At 44.9% G+C, this 21,452-nt stretch overlaps 1 protein-coding gene across 1 annotated transcript in view; it reads right to left on the bottom strand.

The window, feature by feature from the left end:
- Positions 1-18,066: 18,066 nt before the first annotated feature.
- Positions 18,067-21,452, bottom strand: part of LOC134565277 (uncharacterized) — a 39,587-nt gene continuing 36,201 nt past the window's right edge. The window contains exon 2 of the mRNA XM_063424792.1: positions 18,067-21,022. Within this exon, the coding sequence (XP_063280862.1) occupies positions 18,470-20,911 (2,442 nt within the window). The 5' untranslated portion in view covers positions 20,912-21,022 and the 3' untranslated portion in view covers positions 18,067-18,469. The remainder of the gene's footprint in view (positions 21,023-21,452) is intronic.

Below are 21,452 nucleotides of genomic sequence, written 5' to 3'. Positions count from 1 at the left end.
GTGGGAATACACAAGACAGAGAGTCAAACAGACTTTATTAGCATAGTTGGTTTGATAACCAAGATGACATGGCAGGAACAAACAGAACTTTGAAGATTACAGAAGATGGGATTACACCTGCTTACAGGAAGAGAGAAGATTCAATCAAGACTTCTGCAAGCAAAGAGTTGTAAATGCATGAGTAGTCTGTGTGATTTTTAACCTGATTATTGTAGTAGAAATTATTAACCTTTCTGAAATGGTATATAAGCTTTTGGAAAATCTGAGTAAAATCGAATTCTGATCCCCGAATCAGTCTTCCCATCTCTCAATCGCCAATATCTCACCACTGATTACATGGAATTTCCTACAGCTATTTAAACAAATCAGACTTCTACAAATAAAAAAGCAGTCTCAGGAATAGACCATAGTTACCTTGGAGAGATATTCCAGACCTAGCTGAAAAAAAATACAGGAGTCATTTGTAGTCAGAAATATGAGTAAAGATTACAACATTTGATTTTTTTTTTAATACATAACTTGATAAGTTTCCCATAGGCTTGAACAAATCATCATTAAATCCACATTTCAATAGAGAACAGGAAAACTGGACTGGATAACTCTTATGCAGGCTGGGATATTTTACATCTCCTATTCATCTATTCATTCATTCAGAGTGTTGCCCAGAAATCTTAAAATTCATGCACTGGGGTCCAAAAATAGTTTAGGAAAGAGTACTAGATTTAAAAAAAGTACTTCCCTGGAAAGCAAGATTTAAAAAATACATTCCATAAAAATTATTCTCTGTAGATGCTACAGAACAAAGTTAGTGGTGTCTAGGTCAAAAAAAAAAAAACAAAAAAAACACTGGAAGAGTGCTTTTATCTGCCACTTGGACTAGTTGTCTTTTTGCATTTAGCCAGTATGTGTAAATTGTTTTGTGTATTGCTCAGTTGCTGAAGGTTTGCACATAATCATTTTGCAGTTCAAAATTGCTGAGGCTGTCTCTACAGGTTAATAGATCTTAAAGGTCCAAGAACATTTTAAAGTCTTATACAAAGTTGTTCATTACATGAAAGCATATATCTGAAGGTGTGAGAGTCCTAAATGAGCGGTCTTACAATCGGTTATGAGTATAAAGTCTTAGAAACAAAATACCGGAATAAACAGTAGTCTTAACATGGAATTTAACATAACATTCCAGCCTTAGGATAAAACAACCTCCAGCTCCTGACCCCAAGCAGGGTTCCCGGCCGCAGGGTTGCAATGACAGGAAGGGGTCCCGAGATCACGAACCCCAAACAGGGTTCCCGGCCTCAGGGTCACAGTGGCAGGAAGGGGTCCTGGGGTCCCGAACCCGCGCAGAGTCCCCGGCATCCCCAAACAGAGTTCCGGGGCTGTCACGAGCCAAAGGATGGTCTTGATGGTTCGTTTTGATTTCAGAGTGCAAAAAGAGGCAATGAGAACTTAGTTCAAGTAAAATCAATTGTATCTTTATTGATACACACAATTATGCAGTAGAAGAGAAGGTAAAGAAAGAGAGAGAGAGAGAAAAGAGGAAAAGGGGGGTCATAGCTACCGACTGACAGACGTGAGTCCTCGTGATGCTGGAGCCCAAGACCACCTTCTCAGTCCTCATGGGGTGTGCCAATAGACCGTCTTGTCCGCCGGGGAGGGCCTCAAAGTGTGAGTCGCAGGGGGAAGCTTTTATAGTCATTTCAGAAGCAGGGGGCACCTGGCCAATGCAGGCAGAAGTGGGGGGCACCTGGCCAGCGTGGGGGGAGCACCCAAGAGTCATTGTGAGGAGGCTCGTTGCTCTAGGAATCAGGTGCAACCATTCAGATCAGGCAGGTTTGGGACAAGCAGGTCTGGGCTTTGCAGCAAGTACAGCACAGTCAGTCAGAGCAAACACGGCCTCCGCAAACACGGCCCAGGAACCGTAACAGCCCCTCATTGTTCCTGCATGGGTTTCTGAGGAGGTCGTCTTGGTCCAATGGGTGCACCTGCAGGGAGAAACTTGGGTCCCGCCTCAGTCAAGCCAGAATTCCTGTGCTGCGGCCCAGGGTCTATGGGGGTCTCGGCTTCTGATAGTCATGAGGCAGATGAGGGACCTTTGGATCGACTCTTACAGGGGCAAGCGCCGCAAGGGGGAAAGGGAAGGGGACCCCGGGGCCCTGATCCCAAGCGACAAAGATTACAATAGATGGTACCTTTAGAATCCCATTTTGGCTCCCTGGCAGGGCTCATTCCGCAGGCTGCAGAAGGTGGAGGTCGGATAGATAGATCGGATTGATCGATTGATACCTCCACTTCCATCCCAGAGGCTTCTTTATCTATATGTTACAAATGCATATTCATACTTTTATCTACACACTACCCAATCTAGGTTCAATTTTCAAAGTTTGTAAAACTATGAAAAACTATGAAAAGCAGAATCAAAAACCTACCCATATAGCATATCTATTAGTGCAAAAACTCTGTCTTGCTAGTGTAAAAGTTCTATCTTGTTATGTGAAAAACTGTCTTAACATACCTGAAAAACTTTATCTTATTTGAGCAAAATTCATGCAAAAAATTATAAACAGTACTCTATTTTTGTTATGTCTAAACTATATCACTAAGCTTGGAGCTCTGAACTTCTACACAAACAATTAGGCACTTAGGGTATGTGAAGCTTGAAACTGAAGCTTAAATCTCTATTTTATGTGTGTGTGGCTTTATATATTTTAATTTTTTAAAAGGTTTTAATTCAATTCCTGCACTTCTCACTCTCTGTGGAGGATCCATGGAAACATGGACTCCAACACATTCTCTATACTATGGTAAAAAATTCCTTAAGAAAAGACCTAAGTGAAGATGTCTTTCTGATTTCTACAGGATTCTGAACTGAAATAGGTGTCAATGGCATTCCTGACCATAGCAAGCCTCAGAAAATACGCATCACTTGCCTTGACCTTGTGCAGCTGACCCTATTTGAGCTGTGATTACTTCTCCAGAATTCATCCAGATTGTATTGGCAACCAGCATGAAGTATGAACCCAGTCTGTCCCAAAGACTAATAAGTCAGCCATGAAAATTTGCTTCACATGCCATGTTAATCATCTCGAAGTTAAGTACGAGCAATTATTTTCACAGGGAGTCAGGAAATAAATACAGCCCTGAAATGCACACCAAATTGCCTTTGCATTTAGTTCCCTACCTATGTGCTAGATACAAGATGGTAATAGTACCAAAATTTTTGGTTTGACTTGTGTTTTGGTTTGGAAAGACAGGTATCTGTCAGGGAAAAATGGAGTTTCCCTTGGAATGGAGAATGTAAAAAGCCCCTCCCTCCAAATTATTACAATTTTGCAATTAGGAGCTTTCAGGCAAAAATATGGGAACAGGAATAACAGTTCTTTACTAGGAATATTAAAATACAAATGCAGGAGTACAAAAAAAAAAAAAAAAAAAAAACAACAAAACAAGTAAGCAAACAAACAAAAGTCCTAGAAAACCCTGACAGATTCAGAGATTCGACCTGACACCCTGTTGTCAGGGTGTTGGAAGCAGTCCAAATAAGTCTTCCTGGAGTAACAGATTTTGTTCTGTGATGTAGAGATGATCCTGTAGAAAAAAGGGTCCAGTGCTGGCGAGATGGGTCTGGTCTTCCTCTGAGAATTCAGTGGAAAACCAGATATCTTGGTGTTTGGGATTGCTGCCTTTATCCCGGTGGAAAGGCTTTGGATCCTCCGACTGAGTGGAGCATCTCACAATGGAATGAAGTAACGTTATCAGTCATGTGAGCGGCCTTAAATGGCCTATTCACAGGTGATGTCCCTCAGAGGAGGATAGGTGGAGGAAGAGATAAGAAGGCACTGCTTTATCTGGTGTTATCAGTTGTCCCATTAACAGAAGGCATCTGCCCTCTTCCCCCCCTAGAGTTACAAGAGATAAGGAACAACAGGTTCCAACAGATGAAAATAGAATACACATTTTTGGTTACATTTTTCAACCCAAGACAACTTGACTTCTTCATCTATGGAGAATAATGATGCTACATAGGTGCTGAAAGGCACCTTAGTCCTTTCATTAAATGACAATGGGCTGAAAAGCACTGTTGTGCTCAACCTTTGCTTTGAGCCATGCTATGTCTCCACATATCCTACCTCATTAGCATCCAAACTCTGCCACCAGAGGAGTGCTCATGGGATTAAATCTCAGGGCCAGTGGGCAGGGTTTGTACCAACAGCTTTCTCAAGAGATGGTAAAAACCACAATAAATAAGTCAGGGAACATGCATGACAATATTAAGAATTTATTTCTGTATTTATTAGCAGTGTTCTGTTTACTGAAGTCCAGCCACTTTTTAGTCCTGCCTCAACAGCCTTATCTCTTCTTGCTCTCTTCTCACACCTCTGCATTTGGTTGTTTTGACTTCTACAGATGATGAGAGAAGAAATGGAGAGTGCTTGCAGGATCTGCTGTGATAAATAAACCTCCTTTATTCCCCTCAAGGGTCTAAGCTAGCTCAGTCCTTCTCAGGCCTAGGAGGATTATATCAAAGAGACAGGAAAAGGATTCAAAAGAGGCTCTCACCCTTAGATGCAGTGATGTTTATTTCCAGGTGGTGTCCGAGGAGAGAGAGAGAGGGACCCCAGGGGGACAGGGTCTTTTCTCAGGACTTCTGAGGGAGGGGCAAGCTGGCACACAGCCAATGGGGTCAGAAAGGGAAGGAAGGGTCAGAGTACATGACAGGAGTTCCAGGGCTCCCTGAGGGGGAAGAAACCATTTCCCCAGAGAATGTAACATCTCCTTTTTTTGTTTAAAAAGATACAGAGAAAAATTCTCAAATTCGGTTTGACATGGAGTGCGGGTTTTCCCACCACTTATGGTTGGTAGGGAAACCAGATCTCTTTAGGTTCGCCAACTCTATGTGGTTGACTTCTGAAGTAGAAAGTATGAGGCCGTTAATAGCCTTGAAAATCAAACAGCATAGGATCCCAAACGCTATGGTTACAAGGAAAAGGATAACAAAAAGTAACAAAATTGTTTTAACTACAGAAGTCTACCACCCAGTGAATCCCCAGCCCTTGAACAGTTCCTTGATCCAATCTTCAGATTCTTGCTTCACTTGTCCAATCATGTTGTACATGCTTCGGAGGGCAGCATGGATGTTTGGAGCCTTTGAGGACAGATTCATGCAACAGAGTCCTTCAAATTCCTGGCATTCATGTCCATGCAATAGCAAAAGATAATCAATAGCAGCACGGTTCTGGATGGTGGCCTGTCTGGTAATCTCGTCTTCTAGGAGAGTGCTGATGGCGATGGATGTTAAATTAGCTTGCTTGACCACCCAGCACTCTAGGTGGCCCAATTCACCTAGAGCTTTGACTGCTGCTACCCACAGAAGAAACAGGGATACAGCAACTCTTTTTGACTTTGCCCAATGAAAAATGTCTGAATTACAATTTGGGTCCAAATTGTCAGCACTCCTTTTTTGAATTTTGTCAGCAGATTTGTTTTTGTGAGTCCATTCACGAATTAAAGTTTGGTTGGGTGTCAATACGGACAATCGCCCTACGGTACATGGCCCTCCTAAAAGCCAGGATGGAATTCCTGCCCATGCCCGATCCCCACAAACCAAGAACAATCCCCTAGGGAGGCTTCTGGGGCTAGAGTGAGATGGGTTGTCTGGTGCAATGTGGCTTATATTATGACACCACCTCTTTGCAGTAAATTCTCCCCGGAACTGCCTTATAAGGTGGTACTCATTAGTGCTAGAGGATTTTGGGATGACAGAGAAAAGGATGCAGTATGTTGCAGGGGAGGAACCCAATAGTTCTAATTACTGGGGTTCATGAGCTGCCTTGGGAAAACCCCGCACCCATTCCGCTAAGGGGTTCATGGCAAGCACATCTTGCTTTTGATGATCCTTGTGTGGTTGTGGGGTGTGTGCCTCTGGAATTTCGTTGGACCTGTATTTTTCCAAACTTGCTGGAAATTCTCCAGCCTGCAAAGGAATTCCTACCAGACAGGTGGACATAGGGTTCTTAGCTGCTGCAGTGGACAAACATATGTTTTCTTGCTGAAGTGTCTGTGCCAGGGTCACCCAGACGTTCTGACGCGGCTGAGGGATGATCCATGCAGCTGCCAGACTGTTCAGCATTAGCAGGATGACAACTTGGATGGGGTTCATCATAGGGTTGAGTGGGAGGTAGGTTTTCTCTAGAAGGGAAAAATAAACATTTTTAAAACATGTCAAAAGGTCCCTGTTTCTGCCAGAAGGAATCCACATCTAGGGAGGTTCTTTCTCTTCCATCCGGCGGCGTCTTCTCTTCGAAGCATCAGTCACTTGCTTCTCATCCCCTTCTGCTGGAGCTGGACTTTTGGGGACAAAAGGTTTCACCCACTTCTGGGGAATCCACCGAGGGCCTGAGGGAGTAGCCACACATGCATAGCCACGACCCCAGGTCACAAGCTCATAGGGACCTCTGGTTTCCCAAGTTTCAGGATCCCTAATCAGAACCGATGGACGCTGAGACAATTTAAACTGATTACCACAGGTGGACTCATGTTTTCAAATGAACAGTTCAGAAAATTGATGGTAAACATGGCTTTGCAGAGCTTCTGCTGTGGAGTCATCCAGGAAACCAAGGAGTTCTGCCTAGCCAAAACCTGTTTGAGCGTCTGGTGTGCACGCTCGATCACAGCTTGACCTGTGGGGGAGTGAGGGATGCCAGTTTTATGCTCCACTTCCCACTGCTGGATAAATTCTAGGAATTCCTTGGACACATACGCTGGGCCGTTATCAGTTTTGATTGTTTTTGGAATTCCCAACACAGCAAAGGCTTGCACTAGGTGCTGCTTGGCATGTATGGATTTTTCTCCTGCGTGGGCAGAGGCATACACTGCACCTGAATATGCGTCAATGCTCACATGAACATATTTGAGGCGACCAAAACTAGGAATGTGCGTGATGTCTGTCTGCCATACCTCACAGCTGCCCAGGCCCCTGGGGTTAACCCCCATGCCCATTGATGGCATGACCTGGAGCTGGCAGTTCGGACAGGTACCTACAATGGCTCGAGCCTGGCTCCGTGTTAGCTGGAATTGTCGGATCAGGGCTGGCACATTTTGATGGTAATGTTGGTGACTCAGTTTTGCCTGTTGGAAGACATCAGGGAGATGTGCCTTTTCAACTGGTGCAGCAAGGGAGTCTGCCTGGTGATTCCCCTCTGCAATCTCACCTGGCAAATCAGTGTGTGACCTCACATGCATCACGTAAAACGGGTGCTGTCGATGAGAAACCAAATAGATTAGCTTTGAAAGCAACCTGAAGAGATGTTCATTCTCTATTTCTTTGAGCACAGCCTGCTCCGCTCTGGACACTACTCCCGCCACATAGGCAGAGTCAGTTACCAAATTGATTGGTTCTGAGAACTTCTCAAAAGCTCTTACCACTGCGGCCAGTTCAGCCACTTGGGGGGATCCCTCCACAAACTCAACATCAGCTTCCCAATGCTGAGTCCGTGGGTTCCTCCAAGTCATCACCGACTTATTGGAAGCCCCCGATGCGTCTGTGAAGACTGTGAGAGCTTTGAGTGGTCTCCCACTCCTTTTCTCATGAGGAATGAGGTGGAATTCCTCACTGAACAACTTGTGGGATGGGGCATGGACTGATATTTGTCCCCTGTAGCTGTCCAGAGATGATTGGAGACTGGCATTACTCTGCAGCAAATGCTCAAACATCTCTTTGGTCAATCTCTCAGGAGAGTTCTTTCCCTCCTCAGAAAGTCTGACCGGGAGGTGAATACATGCAAAGTCACAACCTGCCAATTCACACAATCTTACCCTGGCCTTCCGAATCAGCTGAGCTATCAACTCCTGTGGCTCTGTGATGGTCTTGGATCTTTGGTGGGAGAGGAAGACCCACTCTATGATCAAGAGTGAATCTCTCTCTTCCTCGATCCATTGAAAGATCAAACCATGCAGGTGTGGCAGTTTTCCTAGAACAATGAACTGGAAAGGCACCTTTGGCTCACACTGGTGAGCCTGTCTCTCTGACAAGGCTTTTTGTACCTTTTCAATTGCTGTCTTCGTCTCTGGGGTCAGCTCCCTGGGAGACATCAGCTCCTTCTCCCCCTTCAATAAATTGAAGAGGGGTTCTAGATCTTGATTTGTGAGGCCTAGCCAGGGTCTTACCCAATTCAAAGACCCACACAGGGAGTGGAGATCTGCTAGAGTTTTTGGATTGCAACCAATTTCTAAGCTCTGTGGAACAACAGTCCTTGCACTGATTTGCAAGCCCAGGTATTTCCAAGGTGGCATCCTTTGAACCTTGTCCTCCTGTAATTGAAATCCAGCAGAGGTTAAAACTTTAACCGCTAGGTCAAGCATGTGTTGGAGTATAGAGTCATTGGGGCCACACACTAGCACATCATCCATGTAGTGAAGGATGATGGCTTCTTTTCTCTGTGCGCGTATTGGAGACAGTAATGAGGCTACATATTGTTGGCATATGAAAGGACTCGATTTGAGACCCTGGGGAAGGACCCTCCAGTGATAACGCTTCATTGGGGCCTGTCTATTGACAGTGGGAACTGAGAAGGCAAACCTTGGGGCATTTTCAGGGTGCAATGGAATTTGGAAAAAACAGTCCTTGATGTCTAAGACAGCCAATTTCCAATCTCGGGGGAGCATTGTTGGAGTGGGCATTCCTGGTTGGAGGGGTCCCATGTCTTCTACTATTTTATTAATTTCTCTTAGATCATGGAGCAACCTCCACTTGTCCTTTCCCGGTTTCTTTATCACAAAGATCGGGAAATTCCAGGGGCTTGTTGTCTCCACAATATGTCCCTGAGCCAATTGCTCTTCCACGAGTTTTTCCAGCGCCTTGAGCTTTTCTTTACTCAAAGGCCACTGTGCTACCCATCTGGGGGTGTTTTCCAACCACTTTAACTTCTGGATAGGGCGCTCCACAGTGGCTACTTGCAAAAATCCTGGGGTGTTTTAGGAATGACCAATTGGACTCCCCACTGGGACATGGTGTCCCTCCCCCACAGTGGGGCCTTATAATCTGCTACGAAAGGACGGACATTCGCCACCTTTCCATCAGGTCCCTCAATTTGCACCACGTTTTTCGAAATCCTTGCCATTGTGATTCCTCCTATGCCCTGAAGTTTTGCCAGCCACAGGCTGTAATTCCCAGTTTGAAGGCCACATGCTTTGTGGGAGTATGGTAATGTCCGCGCCTGTGTCGAGCACCCCTGCCACTTGGAGGCGCTCTGACCCACAAGTAATGTTGCACACCATAGAGGGTTTAGGTTCCCCCACCACTTCTGTCCAGTAGACCTCTGGTGATTTACCGTCTGCTGTGATCTCTGCTGGAACCGGTATGGCTTGGGCAAGAATTTGCCCCTCTATGAGATAAAAGGGTGGTTGCATACAGCGAGCCAACAACATGAGGCCTATTATTTTTCCCTTAATGGTCATGGGAGCTACCTCAATCTCCAAGGGTGTGTGTGCTGTGTCCCCAATAACAAAATACTCACTGTCCAATCCCATGTGGTAAACCGTCAGGTCCTGTGAGATGTTAGACAGGTCAACTGTTATAACCATCCACTCAGTAGATCTGAAATGAAAACCTTTGGTAGTTACAAGTCTAAAACGACCAAGTGGCTGCCAAACCTTGTTAGTTGAGCATTTAACATTTACATTTTTCTGCACCCCCACACCCCGTGACCTGCCCTCCCCCCCTTTTTCTTTAAGAGAGAGGCTTTTGCCAATGTGAGTCCCGCTATATTTATATCTTTGCTCGTTGTAGTATCAACAGCGGGCACGCACTGTAAATTCAGGTTTTTTGTTTGTGGGATTTCTTCTGCTTCTGGGTCTGAGGGCAGGATCTGGCAAAGTGTCCTGGTTTCCTGCAGCGGAGGCAGGTGATGCGCTGCAGCTGCTCTGGTGGCATCGGTTGCCTGCTTGGGTTTGGTCCCGCAGGGGCTGTATGCTGTGGGTGTGTTGGTCCAGGATGTCTTTCAGATGTGCAGAACATTTCTGCCCTTCTGGAACAAGCTTCTATCATCTGGGACAGAGTAGGTGGAGGTTCTAGGGGAAGGCTAAGAATAATTCTACGACAGGTCTCATTAGCATTTCTTTGAGCCATCTCTTTGATCAGCTCTGCCTGCACCACGGGATCTGGTACTTGGTGTTCCACCTGTGTCCTCAGACGATCAACAAACTGTAAGAAATTCTCTGTAGCAAATTGTTAACATTGATATAACTTCCTTTCCCTTCCATTGATGGTAGCTGATAAAACATTTTCTCTGCTACATTGCTAATCCTAAGTAAAATTGGTTTGGTTAACACTCGAGTTTGTTTCTCCGCGCAAGTCCAGACACCTTCACCACACAGATGGTCAGATGTAATATCATTATTCTCAGTGTCCTTAGCCACATTAGGGTTTTGCTGAATCTCCTGTAAAATTGTTCTTAAAGCTCTTTTCCACATATTGTCCCACAGATCATACTCTGAGGGAGATAACAGACATCTGAATAAGTCCTTAATATCACTAGGAACCATTTCATTAGAATCAAATGTGGCTCTAAACATACCTTTAAAGATGGGAGTGTCCCTCCCAAACTCACGCTGTACTTTGCACAGCTCTTTTTTGTCTTGGTAGGAGAGTGGCTGGTATTGCCTGGATCCTTGCCTTCTACCAACATATGTAACAGGAGCAACAGAGAAAATGTGTTCATCTGCATTTGCCAAGGGTCTGGAAACTGCTGCTGGTCTCTCAGTGCCTGGGGACACTGGGGTTACAGCGTTTGCAGTCCCTTGGGGGTTGGGAAGAGGAGGCATGCTCTCTCCGTGCTGGCTGGGCAGCCCAGGCTGTCCCCCTCCCCCCGCTGTGAGGCAATCACACCCCCCGCCACGGCAGCCAGGAGGGAGGCAGGGGGAGGAGGGGTGGGGTGGGGCTGCCGGAGGCCAGAAGGGGTTGGCACAGGGGTATGAAGCTGGGGCGGGGGCAGAGGGAGGGGGTAGGGGGGAGAAGGGGTTGTGGGAGAAAGGTCGGAGCACATGGGAGTCGCCATTAGTATCGGCCACGTGGAGAGGGACCCCCAGGGGGTCTGCAGCATGGTAGAAGCCCCGGCCGGCGCTGCACTCCCACAGAGATCAGTCGGAGAGAAACTGGCTGTGTTAGAGGGATCCTGGGACGATGGTAAGCCCGGATATAGAGGTGGATCAGAGAGAGGATTACATGGGGGAAGTTTTTGCTGCTGGCTAGGTTTGCTTAACTCTAGAAGATGTTTACGAGCTTGCAAAAATATGGGAATAAATATAGAAGCGGCTTGATCATTATTTTGTACTTTGTCTGTAATCACAGTACCCACGTGGTCCCAAAAAGAAACAGTATCAATCTGTAACAAATCAGCTTCAGTAAATTCATGTTCTAACCAGCCAACAAATTTTTTCTGCAGCCTTTTGGAAATTTTAACGTTAATTAAAAGGTCTTGAAGTTGTTTTAATACACTCTTTTGATGAACAGATAGCTGAATGCCCATAATTCGATATTACTGAAAGCTATTTGCTCAAAATCCAGCCTCCGGTTGCTACAGTCAGCTGTCTAACTCCTGTTTCTCCTATAACCAGAGAAAACAGGCAGGGAAAACTCCGGGGCGGCGGTCGCGTATTGGACTTAGTCCCATTGGACTTAGTCTCATTAAAATGGACCTCGTCTCCTCACTGCTCCTGCACATACTGTCAGTTTATTACAGATCATCTGACATCTCCAAAATGGAAAGAATGACATAAAGCTGGAAAAAGAGCCTGAGACTGAAAAATGTCAAAATAAAAATTGCAAAGACTTTGGGGTAACAAGGAGCAGGAAAAGATGTCTGTATCCAAACTTGTCAAGTCTTCAGGGTACCTATATGCCAGCCAGAGGGAAAAATAACTGTTCAGGCCTGTGTACCACTCTCTGCCACTGGCCAGCTCTGCAAGCAGCAGTGCACAGTCCTGGAGCCATACGGGAATAACCTTCTTAGGAAAACTCTGCCAAAAAAACCCCTTTCAGGAATACCTGTGTTCCCCCATCTCAGCTCAGAGCATGGACACAGCCATGAGAGGCTGCAGCTGGCAGAGGCCACCTGCCCACTGTCCTGCCCAGACCCCTGGCCCACTCAGAGCAGGCCAGCTCAGGTCTTTCAAGTGGTTCTCAAGGGCAGCAGTCCTGAGCATTGGTTTACCCTTGAGTTTTGAGCTGGGAAACAGCAGAAGTTCCTGGGTGAAGAAGAAAAAATAGCCCCACAAGACCTTCTCTGGGTCAATGAGGAGTGCAAGTCCTGTGCTCTGCCTGACAAAAGGCAACAACCAGAAAACTGCCAGGAGACAGAGGGGACACGGAGAAAGCCCTGGATGTAGAGTGCTGTGGCCGCGGAATACAAAGGGGTGGGGTTGAGGTCAAGCTCCTTGCCTACCAGGGAAATGTCCCTCACACTGGCTGGAAGATGATAGCTGTTAGCAAAGAGCAGCTGCTGACTTCCCTCCCAAAGCTGGATCACTTCAACTAGATTTCTACAGCACTCAAGTGGGCTCAGCAAAGGGAGACACTGGTGGATTGGGAAGGATGGCCACATGCTGCAGGGAGCTCCTGGCTTCCAAGGTGGTCTTGCTCTGGTGGACACTCCCTCCCTTCCCCAGAATGGAAATGCCTCCAGAAGGAGCTTGCTGTGGGAGATGTAATTTCTCCTGTTGGTTTCCACGTGACAGCAGTAAATTGTTTTAATGCTCCTTAAGCTGAATTTTCCGTGGTCAGTTTTCCTAGGAGACTATTTTTGCATGCATTTCCTTATTGCCTGGACAAGACCAAGACAGATTTGAAGCCAGACCGTTGCAATAACTCAGCGCCACATAACAAGCCAGGTTCAGTAGGGGTGGTGAAAACAGTCTGGGGGTTGACAGAAAGAGAGATTTAAACAATAAAGTAGAAGATCATACTCTGGGGCTTCAGTGGATTTTCAACGTAGCAGAAGAGACTGTTGCACAAAGCAGTCCTTTTCTATATGTATGTGTGCATGTATATATGAATGCATGTTGATTATTTAGATTAATCCTCCCCCCCCCCCCCCATTCAGTGTGTAAAATGCACAGGTGTATAACTGAAACCCAAGAGTTTACCTCTGACCAACCCTCTGCTCCCTCAGATACCTTTGTCCCAGGCACTCCCACTGGAAAGACAAACAAAAAGGCCAACCAACCCCAAACCAGCATTGGCAGTACAGAAACAGCAAGGCTTGCTTATAAACTGCTATTCAAGGGCCCTATAATTGAATGAACGGGGCTGCACTGTGTGCTTCTGTACTGGTTTGAAAGCAAAACCAGTGAGACACCAAGTCAGAAAAAATACTATTTAATAGAGAGAAGAAACAAACATCAAAAAAGGTAAAAATAAAATTAAAAAAAGATAAATGCAATAGTACAAAGGACCACTGACAGTCAGAATGCAAACCTAAAACCCTGTTGGTCAGGGTGTTGGAAGCAGCCCGAAATAAGCCCCCTGGAGTGACAGATGTGGCTCTGTTGAAGTAGAGATGATCCTCAAGAAAGGGTCCAGTCATCCTCTGGGAATCCCGTGGAAACAGGCTCCCTTGGTGTTTGGGATTGCTGGTTTTATCCCGGTGGAAAGGCTTTGGATCCTCCTACTGGGTGGAGCATCTCATAATGGAATGAAGTAATGTTATCAGTCATGTGAGAGGCCTTAAATGGCCCATTCACAGGTGATATCCCTCAGAGGAGGATGGGTGGAGGGAGAGATAAGAAGGCACTGCCTTATCTGGTGTTATCAGTTGTGCCATTAACAGAAGGCATCTGCCCTCTTCCCCCCCCCCCCCCCCCCGAGTTACAAGAGATAAAGAACAATATCTCCCAACTGGTTTCAACAGAAGAAAATAGAATACACATTTTTGGGTACATTTTCTAACCCAAGACAGCTTCCCTGGGGAATTTGCCTCTCCCGCTCCCTGCCGCAGCAGACTTTGGCACTGGCAAAGTAGTGTTCTGGCAGGACCCGCCTGGCCCTGCTCGCAGCGGCACTGTGCACTGCCTTCACCGACAGTGCGTCTGCACAAAGAGCTAAGGAGGATCTTAACAAGGGAAAAGGAGTCACAGCTGGAGGACGAATGCTGAGCTAACAAACTACAGAGGCAATCCCATGCCTAGAGGTGTTGACTTTGCTGTTTCCTGCATTTGCAGGTGACATCAGTTAATGTGTTAAAATGGCTAATGTGTCATTAAAGGGAAATGGGATTGAAATGAAGGATTCTGGATGTGGGACGCAAGCCCCTTAAATTCCCTGATGTAAATGCCAGTTTTTGGAATGAGCCACTGCCACCAGGTACTTTGGAGGAAAAGCCTAAGTAATAATTGGAGAAAATGGTACGGCACAAAACTCTGCAACTGCTTAGCATGGAGGATGTGTGTCCATTAGAGGAAATAAGAAAGTCAAAACAGACACTGTGTAATTTCTCTGTACTTGCATTAACCATATCCCCAGCACCAGCAGTGTGGTTCACTGAGGTATAATAAAGCACTTTATTCCACACCATCACAGCTAAGTATCCTCATCAGATGGAGCATCACAGTAGCCACAATTCACTTTTCCATTAAGGAGATTGTGCATCTTGCTAAGACATTAGTCTATAGCTCAGAAATGGTTTTATTTTTTAAGAAGGCGGAGCTTGGTGATAAACATTCACCCTCAAAGCCCCAGAGGAGGTTTTAATTTAGTAAAAAACAAAAAAAAAAAACCCTTTTAATTTCTACTATTTGGTAACTGCCTTGGTAAAATATTTTGGCTAAATTACAGTGTTAATCCTGTTGTTTCAGTGCACAAAAAATGTTCTCTTCTAGGCACCAGAACTGGTTTCCTTGTGAGGCTTTAGTGCATTTAACTCTTTGGGAGCCCTAAAATCAGCAGAAGTCTCAAGGTATGGGTCTTTGGTTTTTTTGACCTGGAGCACTGCCTGAAATTTGGACAAATTAAAATCTGAACTGGGCTCTGAACTGAGGTGCAGGGGAATAGGAGAAGCAACAATGGATACAAGTTGGTATGCAGGAAATTTGGACTAGATATTTAATTTTTTTTTTCCACAGGAAGGGAAGTCAAAACACAGGATGAAAAGTCCACAGAACATGTGGTCTCCATCCTCAGCAGTATAAGGACTCCATATTGTCCTGGTTTGAAAGACAGGTATCTGCTAGGAAGGGGGCAGGACCTCCCTAGAGATGGAGAATTCAAATCCCCTCCCTCCAAATTATTCTAATTTAGAAAATTAAAGGGGCTTTCAGACAGAGGTATGGGGATAGGAATAACAGTTCTTTACTAGTATATATGACAAAACAACAAACAAACAACAACTACAGCATTGGTAATAAACAGAACCAAGAACCTTGAGGGCTTTCTTTCACAAAAAGCCCGGGGCAGTTTGACCTCGGTGCCCCTGTAGGACTCCAAGAGGCTGAGCTGAAACAGTGCAAAGTCCCAGGCTGGTGGATGAGATGAGGAGCTTTGCGCTGGTAGCTGGAATGGCAGGGGGTGTCCCAGCAGGGCTTGGCAGTGCAGGGCTACAGAGTAGCAGAAAAGCCTCAAAGCTCCGAAGAAACAGCGGCGGTGGGGGGGGGGCCGGAGAAAACGAGCTCAGGATTCCTGGGTACATGAGCAGATGGAGGAGGGGGCTTGGCCAGCCCTGCACAAACAGAGCTCTTCCCTCTTGAAGTCCTTAATAAATCATCCTGCTGTGCTCATATAGTGGAGTTGAGCAGCAAAGCAAAGGTCTGAGCATGCAAACCCAATTGGAAAATCAAGGGATTCTAAAAGCAGAGGGCAATACCTTCCATTTCTGTCACAGGGCAACACCCACATATGGTTGCGGATAACACCAGAGCAACTGCTGGGAGCTAACATGGAGGTTACATTGCATTTTTCTTACTGCTGAAGGAGATGTCTGGCATAATTCTTATGCCAAATGAGAATGCTGATACAGATTTTAAGTGATAAATAATGTCAATCAGCATTCTTATAAATAGAAATCCTGTCTCAAAAATATTCCGCTTTTTGATGATGGATTTGGTGATGCAGCAATCTTCTTTTCCTTGTCAGGTGCTTCACTTAATACTGTACAGCAAGATGATTAAAAAGTAATCACTCCACAATATCAGTAAAAATTTCATTAAATGAAGGAGTGAGATATTTTTGAGTTGGATTCAGAGATGTTTCCACTGCAGGTCAGAAGTGACCAAGACATTGAAAGCATTTTCTACCCAAGATGCACCTAAATGACATGACAAGTAGCAACAGGTCTGCCTCAAGGATGGGCAAACAGTGCTAAATATGCTGATGAAGCCGAGGAGTTAATTTTCCCCCATTTTATTGGCTGAAAGAGACAGGCCTTGGGGATTCACTCTGTGATCTCCCATGGACCACAGTCCATTCCCAGGGAAGATCTGCTGTGGAGCTGGAACAAGAGGCATGAGATCAGCATCCTGTATTTGGTGATAGTGAAACAAAGTGCTTCAGAGAAACTGTAAATCATGTAGAAGATGGTGCAACATTTGGTAAGATAGGCTCACTCAAATAAATTGTATCTAAATACAGGCCTGTGCAAAGAGTAGGTAGGGATGCAGAGTGCAAGCCATTCCTGGAAATGGACAAACAGGGTAATCCCACAATAACAGCAAAGGCTTTAAGGTCATATTGGAGAAGCACCTGAACACAGGTTGTGAGGGCAAAACTGCACTAAAAAGTGGTAAAATAATTTCTATATAAAAAGAATGGAATGTGAGCAGATTCAGGCATGAGCTTCTTAGGTTGTGTCTTGGTTTGAAAGACAGGTATCTTCTAGGAAGGGGGCAGGACCTCCCTAGAGATGGAGAATTCAAATCCCCTCCCTCCAAATTATTCTAATTTTAAAAATTAAAGGGGCTTTCAGACAGAGGTATGGGGATAGGAATAACAGTTCTTTACTAGTATATATGACAAAACAACAAACAAACAAACAACAACTACAGCATTAGTAATAAACAGAACCAAGAACCTTGAGGGCTTTCTTTCACAAAAAGCCCAGGGCAGTTTGACCTCGGTGCCCCTGCAGGACTCCGAGAGGCTGAGCTGAAACGGTGGAAAGTCCCGGGCTGGTGGATGAGATGAGGAGCTTTGCGCTGGTAGCTGGAGCGGCAGGGGGTGTCCCGGCAGGGCTTGGCAGTGCAGGGCTACAGAGTAGCAGGAGAGCCTCAAAGCTCCGAAGAAACAGCGGCGGTGGGGGGAGGGCTGGAGAAAACGAGCTCAGGATTCCTGGGTACACGAGCAGATGATGGTAGATTTCTCAGGACGAGGCAGAGGCAGAGTGATGGCCGTGAACTCTTCCTGCAGCGAGGGGCAGCTTGACTGCCTCCCTCGATGCTGAGAGCAAGAGTGAGCCCCCCTCCCCCAGCTCTGTCTTTTTACCTTTCCCAAAGCTTGCGTTCTCTCTCCCCTCTGAGGGGCACTCCCAGAGACTTAAAAATAATAGGTGTACCCTTGCGCTGCCATGTCCTTCAACTACTCTCTTTGTTCTGGCTAAGTACTGTCATTAGGGTTTCTTAGAAACTTATGGGAAAAAATTCTGTAAGTGAAAAAAGAGGCAAATCTAACCCCCAACAGTTTGTATATAGTTGAGATGAGGCCAGTTCCTGATAATGCTCAGCTCCAAAGTTTTAATAAGAATGTAGCAAAATTGGTGACTGCACAGGAAAAAAAAAACATAACACCACAGCAAGTGCCACAAAAATGGTTTAAGACTTGAAGAAAGTGCTCTAAAGTAAAAAGCAGACCACAATCTGTTTAGCCTATAAAAAAAATTGAAAGGTGACTTGATTACAATGTGCTCTTACCTTTGCAAAGCAATAGGAACCATGAAGGGTTTTAGCATGGGAGGTAACAAGACCCAGTAACTGGAATCTCGAGACAGGCAAATTGACATGGTAAGAATACATTTTTAAGAAGGGTCTAAACCTCTCATCAAGGTGTTGCCCGATCCGAAGAAAACACAAACAACCGAAGTCGTTTATGCGGTGCTTTATTGAGGGCCCTGGGAGCCGTGGACTAGCGTCCAAGATCAGAGCCCCATCTTACAGAAATTTTACAGGGTTTTTATATGTTTCTTTACATGATTTCTTAATCGCTACAGCATCTTACTTAATTCTATCGCCTGGTACTGTTATCTTCTTGACATTTAGGTTCTTGCCAACAGGTACATTCCTTAGATAAGTGATTATTCCTTAGATACACTGCTTACATTACAAATTTCACTATGATAGTTCATTTGCAGGTTATATGCGGCCTATCAAGCCTTAGCATGACTACTACAACTAATGTCAACTATAAGGTTCTCTACTAGCTAGATACAGTTTATTTCAATCAAATGGCAACAACTTCCCCCCCTTTTGAGCATTCTTCAGTCTTCTGCAAGGATGCTCAATTTTCAGTTGTTATCGGGTCTTCAAATGCTGGGTTCTCTTGCCCGATAACATCTTCATACCTCGGGGGAGTCAAGTGAGACAGTTGCATCTCGTTGGTTCTTGTCAAGGCTTTCATCACTCTTCTGGTGCGTTTTGTCTCCTTTTCGATGACTCCTAGAACACACTTATATGCTAGCCAAACAATTAGTAACAGAATTAAAATCAACAGAATGTACTGTATTACAGACGAAACCCATCCAGAAACCTGAAGCCCTAAAGATTCAAAAATTTCTCCGATCCAATTATGTTGTGCTTCCTTTTCAATATCTTTTGTTTTGGATTCAACGATTTCCAATTGAGATATATCTTTTTCTACTTCAATAGTCATGTTTGGAATATGGATGCAGCAATGATCAATTCTTGTTTTTAGATACTGACACACACCATGCTCTTTTAGCAGGAGCATATCCAGTGCCATCCTGTTTTGCAAAGTCATTCGGGATGTGGCTTGTAATTGCAAATTTATATCCTTGAATCCTTTTTTAGTGGCTGCTGCTAATCTTTCAGTTTGCCCTAGCAATTTGTACAGCATCTCTCTGTTCCTATAGGTGGCTATAGGCACAAATAGTGATTCTAAAGCCCACCCAAATTTAACTCCGCCATCAGGTTCGTGCCATTCACTTTCTAACTCAGTGAATGCATCTACTTCTCTTTTCTTCCGGTTGGATTTTAATCTTGATTGTTTCCATAGGGGACAAAGAGTAGGGATTCCTAGAGTAATTTGTGTCACAGGCCCATCTATAGGAATATGTGTGGTCCATTGTCCATGTCCCATTACCCAAACTAAGTTTCCTGGACTTTTAATTGTAGTGTCCTTACAGCTTACTGCTCTCCTAATTCCGTTACTCCAGAGTGAGTTTATTTTGTCCAGTATTGTATGATTGAATCTCCTGCATTCACATCCCCACTTGAGTAGTACTCTAAGAGGAGCCAAATTGATCTGATTTTCAGGGGTATCACATGTAATGACATTAGTGCAATTCCAATTTTCTCTAGCTTCTTTAATTTCTCTTGTAGATGTTTCTGTCTTGTAGACTTCTAACAGGGTTTTATTTTTCTTTCCTGTCCATTGTATACACCAACTCACTGCTCCAATATAGCTGTAGTGTTCTAGTAAGCTCGGACCCCATACTGTTTTCCAGTTATCCCAAATAACTTGTTGCTGGCTTACATTTTCACACTTAACTTCCTGGTAAGGCTGCTTTGTTCTAACTTCTACATCTTCGGTAGCATACAAGGCTGCGTTCCAAACATTCTTTTTGACCGTCACTATTTCTCTTTCTTTTCTTTCAATGTGACATACAGTAGATATGTTTTCTGCTATCTCATGTGGTAATGGAATAGGAATTATTCCCCATGGAATTGGTTCTCCTGCTGCTTGTGGAAGTGGCAGGCATGCTGTGATTCGGGATACGTTTTGCACCATCCCAAAATCTCTAATCAGCCCTATTATCAAGTTTTCCCATTCATGACTTTGAGGTATAGCTACCTCTCTACGCTTCTTTCCTATTGGGGACACTATACGAGGGGGTCTGGTTCCTTGTCCAGCCTCTACAATTCTTATTCCATAATCGGCCTCAATTCCACATATCACTAAACACAAGTATTTTCCTTCAGTAAGACCAATTTGAGGGTTACTAATATTCAACCATCCTATACCTTTTCCAGATTTCTCCCACCAACTAATTCCTCGGTCTATCTTATCCCATGACTTTGGCTTGTTTTCTTTCCACCATTTGACCTGCACAGTCTGATTACATCCCTGTTTCAATATGAATGGGCAACTCATTTTCAAGGGAAGTCCTTCCCACATATCTTGTCCAGCCCAAGGGGGATCTATCTCTACAGATTCCTGGGATGGAGCATCCTTCCACAACTTCCAGGGCACTACTCTCAATGTAATTTGTTTATAATCAAAGCTTTTCCGGGATCTTACAATACACATGTACCTTTCCATATCCTTTTGACTGACTCGCTTCAGCTGTAATGTGGTGTTTCCTTTTTGTGCATCCTTATCCCAAACTGTAGTAGCATTTGCTTCCGGATAATCAGCACCTTTCTTCCAGACTGCTCGCACATTCCGGGCTTCAGTTTTCTGGTTATTTGTTATTAAACAGGTCAGGTTCACATCCATTCCTTCCATGACACCGACCACTGGTTCGGTAACTGCAACTACAATAAAATCAGAACCATTAACACGGATGGGTTTCGTCAACACCAGTAACAATATAATTAAAAATGCTACTCTCTGTGGAAAATCATCCGCGTGGGAGAAACTAACTGTGTCCCCCATTGCACAGGGACTTTCTTGACCCAAGTGTAATGGATCCATGAGTCGATTCCTTCGACCTTTACTGCCGTGTAGGTTGTCAGGATCACTTGATGCGGGCCGTCCCATGCTTCTTTCAAGGGGAGGGTGGACCAATTTTTCACGTACACTTGGTCTCCTGGTTGAATGTCATGCACCGGATTTTCCAGTGGCATGGGTCGATTCCACTGCAAGGTTCCCCTTAAAGCATTAAGGATTTTATTTAATGACATGACATAACTGAATATTGTCTGATCACCTTGCACATGCAGATCCCCTTTTAACACAGTAGCATGGTATGGTTTCCCGTATAGAATTTCATATGGGCTAACTCCCACCCGCTCCCTGGGTTTGATTCTAACTCTGAGCAATGCCAATGGCAATGCCTGTGGCCACTGTATTTTTGCCTCTTGGCAAATTTTCTTAACTTGCCCTTTGATTGTTTGATTCATCCGCTCCACCTGGCCACTAGATTGAGGTCGCCATGGGGTGTGTAGGTTCCAGGATATGTCTAGTACCCTGGCCACTTCTTGTACAATCCCTGCTATAAAATGTGGGCCTCTATCTGATGACAGTCCTAACGGCACCCCAAATCTTGGAATGATTTCCCTCAACAGTGTTTTGACCACTT

Source organism: Prinia subflava (genome assembly GCF_021018805.1).
Source record: "Prinia subflava isolate CZ2003 ecotype Zambia chromosome W unlocalized genomic scaffold, Cam_Psub_1.2 scaffold_51_NEW, whole genome shotgun sequence".
Lineage (NCBI taxonomy): Eukaryota > Metazoa > Chordata > Aves > Passeriformes > Cisticolidae > Prinia > Prinia subflava.
The sequence above is the reverse complement of the archived record's forward strand: the minus strand, read 5'-3'. Positions and strand labels throughout refer to the sequence as shown.